We start from the raw sequence: 11,185 nt of genomic DNA on the forward strand, positions 1-11,185 counted from the left end.
CCTTGTAGTGTCATAGGTTATAGAGAGGTCAGCACAGAAGGTTTAAGACACTGATGACTTTGGCTTCTTTGCCTGAAATTCTAAGTTAAATATGGCTCCTTATGCCTTCTTCCTCCAGCACTTTGAATTAAACTTTCATTCTCTGCCCTAAATCTCATGCTTCCAGTGTTTTGCTCTCTGTCTGGTCTGAGGGAACCCTCGTGGAATAGCTCAATGATGGAACAAAGATTCCTGACACAACCTGAGCCCAGTGAATGGTATAAGTCCTTCCTGATGCTGGCCATGAGCTCTTCTTCACACTCAACCGCTCTCTGGCAACTTGTCTTAGTATTTCATTTGTTTTCAGTATTGACTTTAGAGGTGGGATTAGTGATTAGAACTGGGCCTTGAGTTGCAAATGGTGGTTAGGCTGAGTTTAGAATAGAATCAGAGCTTGGATAGTCAATGAAGTTAGATTTTGGGCTAGAGAACAGACATCAGGGTAGAGGGGAAAAAACATGGCATTGGGATCCTGGAGGATCTGACAATGGCTTGTGTTTTTATTCCAGCCTTTACCTGCCTGGCACTGGTTGAGTCTCAGCTTCTTCACTATGGTGGACCCCAAAAGCAATGAATCCAGTGCCACATATTTTATTTTAATAGGTCTTCCAGGCTTGGAAGAAGCTCAGTTCTGGTTGGCCTTTCCATTGTGCTCCCTCTACCTTATTGCTGTGCTAGGTAACCTGACAATTATCTACATTGTGAGGACTGAGCACAGCCTACATGAGCCCATGTATATTTTTCTTTGCATGCTTTCTGGCCTTGACATCCTTATCTCCACTTCGTCTATGCCCAAAATGATGGCCATCTTCTGGTTCAATTCCACTATCATCCAATTTGATGCTTGTCTGCTACAGATGTTTGCCATCCACTCCTTATCTGGCATGGAGTCCACAGTATTGCTCGCCATGGCCTTTGACCGCTATGTGGCCATTTGCCACCCATTACGCCATGCCACTGTGCTAACATTGCCTCGTGTTACCAAGATTGGCATGGCTGCTGTGGTACGGGGTACTGCACTAATGGCACCCCTGCCTATCTTCATCAAACGGCTGCCTTTCTGCCACTCCAACATTCTTTCCCATTCCTACTGCCTACACCAAGATGTCATGAAGCTGGCTTGTGCTGATATCCGTGTCAATATCATCTATGGCCTCTTTGTCATCATCTCTGCCATTGGCCTGGACTCACTTCTCATCTCCTTGTCATATCTACTTATCCTCAAGACTGTATTGGGATTGACACGTGAAGCCCAAGCAAAGGCATTTGGCACTTGTGTCTCTCATGTATGTGCTGTTTTCATATTTTATGTACCTTTCATCGGATTATCTATGGTGCACCGTTTCAGCAAGCGGCATAACTCCCTTCTACCCATCATCATGGCCAATATCTACCTGCTTGTTCCTCCTGTGCTCAACCCTATTGTTTATGGAGTCAAGACAAAGGAGATTCGGCACCGCATCCTTCGTCTTTTCCATGTGACGACCCCTACTTCAGATCCATAGGTGTCAGTGAAAATTCCTTTTTTACTCAAAGTTTTTCAGTTCAAATTTTAATATAACATTTTAGAAGACAGTATTAGAAAAAAAAATCTTCCCTACTTAAGAAATACAACTGATTCTTTAAACATGAAACTGGTTGAAGAATCTCTATAAGATAGGGGTAGACTCATATCCTACCAAGCCCCATTGTAAAATGTTATTTTCCTTTTATAATTCTCTCTATATAATTATTAGAACCATGAGGTGGTTATGGCTGGAGGATTATTGTTTCCCATTTACCTATTTAGCCCAAATCTCTAATTGCTTGCACTGATACTCTACAGCATTCTGAGATGAGAGTGACACATCTAAGAGATATTGAAGAAAGGGTTAAGCATGGCAAAGTAAAATAAACACAAGAGTGAAATACAATCAGATAATCTGGCTTAAAACTGTGATTTCCTTTTCAGAATCCCTAATTGTATTGGATCCCAGGAAGAGATATACTTGGATCTTCTTCTTTAAAATAATCTCCACAGAGAATAAATAATTTCTGTTCTTCTGGACACCAGCCCTTAAGAGAAGGATTAGAAGTAGAACCTTGAAAAGTCTATAGTTACCTACATTAATGAAAGAGAACATACTCTGTTTTGAGAGTTTCACAGCTTGTGGAGACTTTTACTTATTTAATTTTCTGATCAACCTTTTGTATGGGAAGGAATATGATTAGTATCACTATTATACCAGTGGGGAAATTAATGTTAATGGGGATCAATGAATTATATGAGATCACAGAAAATTGTCTTTTGATGCCCAATGCCATATTATGAGGGAGGGTCTGTTAGGGAAACCTGTGAGTTAGTGAATTAGACATTTCCAGAGTCTTTCATTTTTTTAGGGGAGGTATTTAATTTTCTTCCTCACTCATTTAATATTTCATATAGGAATTTCTTGTAAATGTTGCTGATGATTTTAATCCCAATAGTTCTGGGTCCATTTGCCACCATACCTGAGTAGTAACAACATAAGTGTGTTTGGGTCACTCCCCAAAAGTGGCTAGTTTGGAAAATAGTGTGGATAGCAGTAAAGGCACTCACTGGATACCTGGAGAAACACTTCATGGAGAAATGCAGCTCAGAACAACTAGAAGCTCATGTCAGAAATGACAAGTCTCCCACAGACCAGGAATCAAGAGCAGGAAACATCATGAAGCTGAGCAAGGTCAATGGCCCATGTGGCTAGTCAGAAAGCAAGGTTAAGGCAAACATGGCTCAAAAGAAACTGAGAGGCTCACATAACTGGGCACCACATATCTCTTAGACTCTGAATGGCCCTGCAGGGGAAGCTGACAGGATTAGTGCTTGTAAAACAAGACCGTAGGAGAGGCCAATAAAGACTACACCCCTGCCAGCTGTACTTAGCAAGAATATGATCCCAGAGATCTACCTAAGAGCCTCACAAGGTAGACACAACACTTCTAGAAGAAAGCAGAATGGGAAAGAGAGGGTGTGGGCACTCCAGGAGTGCAGTGGGAATAGACAGAGCAGAAATGAGACTACCACCCATGGTGGAGGGGGTTTATCAGGCCCAAAGAGAGGTACATGAGTGTGAGAAGTAGATAGTATAGCAGAAAGCATGACACAGAGCCAGCCAGAATTTTCTGGCTATGTTTATCAGACTTCTTGGTAGAGAGGGCATGGAGAGAGCATTTCTGATTCCTTGGACTGGAATCCAGAAGATAAGAATTGTGAGCAGTATAGAATCTGGTATGTTCAGCTAGGTGGTGGCCAGCAGAACTAGGAGCATAAACTAGAGTCAGTACAGTCTTTGGTCATTTTGGATGGAGGAGCAGCCTCTTACCCAGTAGTACCCTGATACAGGGATTGGGAGAAAGAGAGAATGAAAGAGGAAGATGTTCGTTCTTAGTGGGAAAGCAATATATGATCACTGTAAACAAACTTGTCCACTCTCAAAATATAAAAGAAAAATATAATAAATTCAGTAAACTTTCACATAAAATGACAAACACTGTTAGCATCTTGGTGTTTATTTGTCCAGATTTTTTTTTAAGTAGGCTTCATGCCCAGTGTGGAATCCAGTGAGGGGCCTGAACCCACAACCCCAAGATCAAGACCTAAGCTGAAATCAAGAATTGGATGCTTAACCAACTGAGCGACTGAGGAGCCCCTCTCCAGACTTTTTATTAGTGTTTGTATGCATGCTTCTGTATGGGCATATGATAAATGTGTATATCTGTTTTATAGCTGAAAATATATATCTGAAAGCCTAAACAGGAGGGACAAGATGGCGGGGAAGTAGGAGGAGGCGCCTTTTTAGCCTGTACCCCAAAGTGAGCTGATTACCTACCAAAGAACTCCGATCACCTATGAAATCAGCCTCAGATCAGAATTATACACGTCTGGATCTCTACAGGAGCAGAAGACGCCAGTGGGCAGGTAAAGCGGAGTGGGAACGGTGACTGATATCAGAAGATAAATAAAGGGGCACCTGGGTGGCTCAGTGGGTTAAAGCCTCTACCTTCAGCTCAGGTCATGATCTCAGGGTTCTGGGATCAAGCCCCACATCGGGCTCTCTGCTCAGTGGGGAGCCTGCTTCTCCCTCTCTCTCTCTCTGCCTGCCTCTCTGCCTACTTGTGATCTCTCTCTCTGTCAAATAAATAAATAAAATCTTAAAAAAAAAAAGAAGATAAATAAAAGGGGGGAGGGAGCCACCAGAGGCGACTGGTTGGAAAGTAATACCCCAGTATGAGCAAGAGTGCCCTGCATCTGGATACCAGCATTAACTTGGAGACTGGTTGAAAGCACTCCAAAAGAGCAAAGGATCGCGGTGCGAGGGGGGGGGAATTGTGGGAATCAGGGTGGCTAGGAACAGGGGCTTAAGTCCCCAGCCCCAGGACAGACTCCCCTGGCACTGAGGCAGAGAGAGTGCGGCAGAGAAACCAGGTCTTGGTCCCTAAGCCGCCATCGCACCTGAGAACCCGTGGGTTCCATTTCCTGTGAGGGGATGGGAGCCAGGCTGGGCAACAGAACACAAGAGCCCTGCTATAGAGCCTGAGATACTCCCCTGAGAGAGGTACAAATGCCCAGCCGGCGCCTTTTGAGACGTGCCATTGTTTCAGAGCCTAAGACGCCTGCACAAACCATGAACCTGTGCCTCATTCTCAGACCCTGAGACCCGCGCACGACCCACAGCCTCCCCTGAAATTGGTGCGCACAAGCCGGGCACTCTTAGACCCAGAAAGACCAGGCACTCCCAGCCGGGGCCAGCGGGAAAATCTCAGTGTGCGATTGCCGCTTGGAACCTCTCTGGCGGTCTGGAGCTGCCCAGAGAGCCGCCACTGCCTTGGCTTTGGTATAAGCAAAAAGATCCTGCGTCCCCAGGGACCGCGACTTGGAACCTGCTCTGCCAGTGGCCAAGGGGGATCTTATTCTCTGAGAGGGTGATTAGGGTGCAGTTTGTTTTCCTCTAAAACTACAAAAACCATCAAAAGCGGTCAAAGTGAGAGAAAAAAAAAGTGAACAAACATAAAAACCGCCAGAGAACAAAAGCCTGGAAAAAAAAAAAAAAAAAAAAAACAGTTTCCTCAGAGCCCACCCCCTTGAGAGGCGGGTGGGAGGACTTAACTCAGGGAACATCATTGACTGAAAACCCACGTGGCAGGCCCTTCCCCCAGAAAACAAACCAAGAAAGAAGAAAAAAGAGAAAAAAAAATAAAGGACTACAAGAGAACAACCACTACTTCATAGGAAAACTTTTATTTTTCAGTCATTCCCACTATTCTGGTTCATTTTTTTTTTTATACATAGGTTTTTTTTTTTAAACCTATTTACCATCACAGAGAGCTGTACAGTACATCAAATTCCATAATAACCTTCTACCATGAACTTTTTTATACATACACCTATGTTTTTCTTTTATATTTCTATTTTTTGAATTCCTTTTTTAAAATTTTAGTTTAGTCTAGTTTATTCCTTTTTATTTTTATCTTCTAATATTCATATAGAGTTAAACTTCAAAGTAATCCCTTTCCCCAATCAATACTACCCCTACAGGTAAACCAATTTTTAATCCCCCTTTATCTTAGGAAAGTTGAGTCCTTTAACAAAGATATCAAGATACATCCAGGAAGAATCAAAACAACCTTCCTCGCACACACTGAGAATTTATAACCACTCTCACATCCTTTTCTTCCACCAGTGTTTCTGTGTTTTTGTGTTTGTCCTGATAGCATATAAATCTTACACTTGGGGTTCTTTTTGACGAGGTTCTTCCTTTATTTGCATATATATATATATATTTTTCACTTGTCATATACTTTTATCAGTCTTTTTGTTTGTCTGTTTTTGTTTGTCTACTTCATAAATCTTATGGAAGCCGAAACAGATGAATCAGACACTTTATATATTTTTTATAAAGATTCAGCCATTATCCTAGATTTGAGAAGTGATTCCTAGTCTGTGACAGTTAATATGCTCAGGGTAAGTTTCATGGGTTTGATCTTAAGTGACTTAAACATTTTGTGGGTATAAACACACACACACACACACACACCCCACCACAACCACCACAAGTACACCACAACTACACCACCACTACCACCACCACTAGCACTACCTTCCTTATGTAATTTCTTAATAAATACTAAATGCCAGATATAGAGACAAAGCTATTGAAGGACTCTTTTGACTTCTAGATTAGATTTCTGGTCACTTATTTCATGAATACTCACTGCGTCACCTGGAAGGGCCTGGAGTTAAAGACTAGAATGAGAAGGATAGGCTGCCTCTTTAGGAGATTTGGCTGGAAGTTAAGGTATGTTCTGGAAAAAGACCTTCATCATGTGCCTTTCACACAGGTATCTTTTTACCTTCCCCATTTCCTTTGTTTGGACATTGTTGTCTCTGTCCCTACCATCTCAGTCATTTGGATTTTTGTTGGGTCCTGGAAAAGTCTGAATAATAGTAACTCTCAGTCTGTAAGTTACTCATTTTTAAAGGTTTATTTAGGAATGTTTAATAAACATGACTTGTGTTCTCCATTTTGACTACTAGTGCTCTAGTCTCTTGCTTAGAGGAGTGCCATACCTACACATTTGTCTCCTTACCTTGAACATCTTTTGCACTAGCCCAAAATCCCATGTAGTTTGCAGGAGTTTTTCCAAACACAATTCCAATTATCTTGCTCCTCTCCTTAAAATCCACTGAGGGTCTTTTATTGCCTTCCATATAGCATTACTTCTTAGAATGACAGTAGGCCATTCTTTTTCACTTTTATACTGGTCCCCATCTTATTTTTTTGTGTAATATTTCTAATTTTTCCACGTAGTGTTTTTTAGCTACTTTATAGTACTTGCTCTCAGTGGTTTCTTGCACTTTTAAATTCTTTCTTTCATTCTGTTTCCTTTGAATTGCCTTTTGCTGTTTTCTCTTTTTAGTAACACCTTACAAAATGAATCTCTTTATCAATATGTCAGGCCAAAAGAAATATTTTCTCTTCAGTGTTCCAGACTTTTTGGCTCATACTTTGAAACAGGATCATTTATAGTTCATAAAAGTTTGGGGTGAGACTTCTGAGTCATATATGTTCAAATTAGTAAGATACCCTTTATTACTTCTTTTTTTTAAATTTTTTATTTTTTATAAACATATATTTTTATCCCCAGGGGTACAGGTCTGTGAATCACCAGGTTTACACACTTCACAGCACTCACCAAATCACATACCCTCCCCAATGTCCATAATCCCACCCCCTTCTCCCAAACCCCCTCCCCCCAGCAATCCTCAGTTTGTTTTGTGAGATTAAGAGTCACTTATCGTTTGTCTCCCTCCCAATCCCATCTTGTTTCATTGATTCTTCTCCTACCCACTTAAGCCCCCATGTTGCATCACCACTTCCTCATATCAGGGAGATCATATGATAGTTGTCTTTCTCTGCTTGACTTGTTTCGCTAAGCATGATACGCTCTAGTTCCATCCATGTTGTTGCAAATGGCAAGATTTCATTTCTTTTGATGGCTGCATAGTATTCCATTGTGTATATATACCACATCTTCTTGATCCATTCATCTGTTGATGGACATCTAGGTTCTTTCCATAGTTTGGCTATTGTGGACATTGCTGCTATAAACATTCGGGTGCATGTGCCTCTTTGGATCACTACATTTGTATCTTTAGGGTAAATACCCAATAGTGCAATTGCTGGGTCATAGGGCAGTTCTATTTTCAACATTTTGAGGAACCTCCATGCTGTTTTCCAGAGTGGCTGCACCAGCTTGCATTCCCACCAACAGTGTAGGAGGGTTCCCCTTTCTCCGCATCCTCGCCAGCATCTGTCATTTCCTGACTTGTTGATTTTAGCCATTCTGACTGGTGTGAGGTGATATCTCATTGTGGTTTTGATTTGTATTTCCCTGATGCCGAGTGATATGGAGCACTTTTTCATGTGTCTGTTGGCCATCTGGATGTCTTCTTTGCAGAAATGTCTGTTCATGTCCTCTGCCCATTTCTTGATTGGATTATTTGTTCTTTGGGTGTTGAGTTTGCTAAGTTCTTTATAGATTCTGGACACTAGTCCTTTATCTGATATGTCGTTTGCAAATATCTTCTCCCATTCTGTCAGTTGTCTTTTGATTTTGTTAACTGTTTCCTTTGCTGTGCAAAAGCTTTTAATTAAGATGAGATAAGACTTCCTTGGGTGTGATGCACATGCATGTGGAGGGTTAACCTTTCCACTGTCTTGCCTTTCAGATAGACCTGAATTTGGGAAAAGACCATATTATACCATTGGCTTAGCATTTCAGAGTTGATATTTATTGTTTATCTCTTAAGGTACAGTAGTTCCTGCTTATCCACAGAGCATACATTCTAAGACCCTCAGTTGGATGTCTGGAACTGCAGATAATATCAAACCCTATATATACTCTACTATATTTTTTTCCTGTATATACATACTTATGATATAATTTGACTTATAAATTAGGCACAGTACGAGGTTAGCAACAGAACTAATAATAAAATAGAACAATTATAATATACATAATAAAAGCTTTGTGAATGTGGTGTCTCTTAAAATATCTTATTGTGCTGTATTCACCTTTCTTCTTGTGATTATGTGAGATGATAAAATGCCTACAGGATAGATGAAGTGAGGTGATTTCTGTAGGCATTGCGATGCAGCACTAGGCAACTATTGACATTCTGATGTGTCAGGGTGAGATTCATCTGTTTCCAGATGTGGTTGACCGCAAGTAGCTGAAGCCATGGAAAGTGAAACTGTGGATAAGTGGGGGGATACTGTATTCTCAAAACAACTTCTTATCTATTGCCCTCACATCTCAGAGCTTTCTTTATGTTAAACTTGATCCAAAGGGAATGTAGCTGATGCAGAATCAGATTGTAGTTTGCCTTTTTCCACTCCTAAGGAAGCTAATGGGAATAAAGGGCTTTTAATTCTAAGAAAGTTAAAGAATGGGGGGATGGAGAATCTGGATATCTGAAATGGGGACAAAGAAGAGGACACAACTGTTGGTATTAGACTTTACCATGAAAACTTCCAGGCAATGCTTCACCAAGGAAAATGGTAGGCAAAGAAGCCTCTTGGAAAAGTGGACATTCCTGAGAGAGGTTATAGGGAGAATCAGTGCTGAGGCAGGTGAAACCATATCACAGTGTCATGAGCCCAGCATCACATAACTAACATATTTATGTATTCTTTTATTCAATGTAAAGTAAGAACTATTTTAGTGGGGGGAGGTAAACAAATGGAGAAGTATAAGAGAGAGAACCTGATCTTAGAGACTTTTCATTTACTACTCTCAGCAATAGCCATGTGAGCTTGCAAAGTATCCTTTTTTTAAAAATTTTATTTTTTTATAATGTCTGTTACTTAGAGCAGAGTTGGGATGGATGAGAGAAATTCAACTTTAGACCAGAGGTCCTAGGGTAGTTTATATAGGAGGTAGAGTTTCTCTTCGTCGTCTTCCCAGACATGTCTGGAGCCCTGACTTACTTCTAAACTGATTTCCTCCTCCTTCTCGTATTCTTCCTTTTCACCTTTTTTGCCACCATGATTGACAGGAAATCTGCTCCCTACCTTTATTTTTAAACTGTTCTTGTGAGTTTTTGTTCTGTATTAAGATATAGACATACAAATATAAAGAGAAGTCATGCTTTCAAAGGTAAAGAGTGTGGAATTTGGAAGGTAAACATTGTTTCTAGTGAAAATCACCCAGAAAAAAATCTTTAGAAAAGGGGGTAATGGGAAGGAACACTTTAAGAAGGAGTAGAAGATGTATCACCCTTTCTTGATCCTGACTTAAGATTTTTTTTTTTATAAACATATATTTTTATCCCCAGGGGTACAGGTCTGTGAATCGCCAGGTTTACACACTTCACATTAATAATCTTTTTAATATCTGCAGCATCTGTAGTGAGGTCACCACTCTCATTCGTGGTATTGATAATTTGTGTCTTCTCTCTTGTTTCTTTCCTGTTCAGTTTGGCTGGAAGCTTATCAATCAATGCTTTTCTTAATGAAAGAGATTTTGGTTTCATTGATTTTCATTATTGCTTTCCTTTTTCTGTTTTGTTGGTATTTCTCTATTATTTTCTTTCTTCTGCTTATATTGGTTGTAATTTCCTCTTATTTTTCTAGGTTCTTAAGGTGGAAGCTGAGGTACTGGAGTCTTTTTTTCTTATATAGGTCCTGTAGTGCTATACATTTCCTTCTAATTACTACTTTAACCTGCACCTCACAAATTCAATATATTTCATTTTCATTCAGTTCAAAATAATTAGTGATTCCCCTTTTCATTTTTGCTTTGACCTATAGTTATTGTAGATTCTGAGTTAGGAGGTCCTGGCATAGGGCTCAGCAAGCTATAGTTAGCAAGGTTTTGGATCCACGGCCTAAAATGGGAACTGTGAGACAGCAGATGGAGATCACATTGGCCATTTGAAGGTAACTGGTAGCTGATGAGGGATCCTTCAGGACTGTGCTTTATTTGGGGTGTTGTGTGGTATGGAACAAGAAGACAGTCTGATTATAGAAGCACAGGAATCAGCTCATTTCTGAGGGTACTATCCAAGGCTTAACAGGTTTTGTCTTCAGTATGATGTGAAAACAGTCTTAATTAAGAAATTCAAATAACAACCTCTGAAACATGTGATTTTATATGTGATTGAGATTCATTTCTGCTTTCAATCCTCAGGTTCCCTGATAGGTATTCCCACAACACACCTTCTTCTTCTCTTATAATACTCATATGTTTGGGAAGTGCTTATTTAATACTTGTGTTTACTGCTGAGCTGTATGTGAGTGTCTGAGGGCACTATTTCATTGAATCTCTTCATCATTGCACCCTCGGCATTCTGCAGTGTGCCTGGGGTGTAATACATTCTTATGGCAGACATTGACTATTGTTCACCAAACCTAATTCTTTCCCATCCTGGACACACAGTGAGGCATTTCCTAGCCTCCTGTGAGTTGGGTATGATTAAATTCTAGCCATTACTTTCAGTGTGAGTGGAAGTGACCTGTGCCATGTCTAGGACTGGCTCAAAAACCCTCCTATGTGTGGTGTTCTATGTTGACATCACATGTGACTTAGAAACGTGTGTGTTGCATGTGGTAAACCACCAGTAGCC

The 11,185-nt window shown here is 40.5% G+C and overlaps 1 protein-coding gene across 1 annotated transcript; it reads left to right on the plus strand.

Moving 5' to 3' along the window:
- Positions 1 to 579: 579 nt before the first annotated feature.
- Positions 580 to 1,689, plus strand: LOC131820849 (olfactory receptor 51E1). The gene has a single exon (XM_059156697.1). The coding sequence runs from the start codon at positions 591 to 593 to the stop codon at positions 1,542 to 1,544; it is 954 nt and encodes a 317-aa protein (XP_059012680.1). The 5' UTR covers positions 580 to 590; the 3' UTR covers positions 1,545 to 1,689.
- The last annotated feature ends 9,496 nt before the right edge of the window (positions 1,690 to 11,185 follow it).

The sequence above is a fragment of the Mustela lutreola genome, chromosome 1 (assembly GCF_030435805.1).
Source record: "Mustela lutreola isolate mMusLut2 chromosome 1, mMusLut2.pri, whole genome shotgun sequence".
Lineage (NCBI taxonomy): Eukaryota > Metazoa > Chordata > Mammalia > Carnivora > Mustelidae > Mustela > Mustela lutreola.

Excerpts from the sequence above, each read along its gene's own strand:
- LOC131820849 (XM_059156697.1), top strand. The coding sequence starts at position 591 with ATGGTGGACCCCAAAAGCAATGAATCCAGTGCCACATATTTTATTTTA.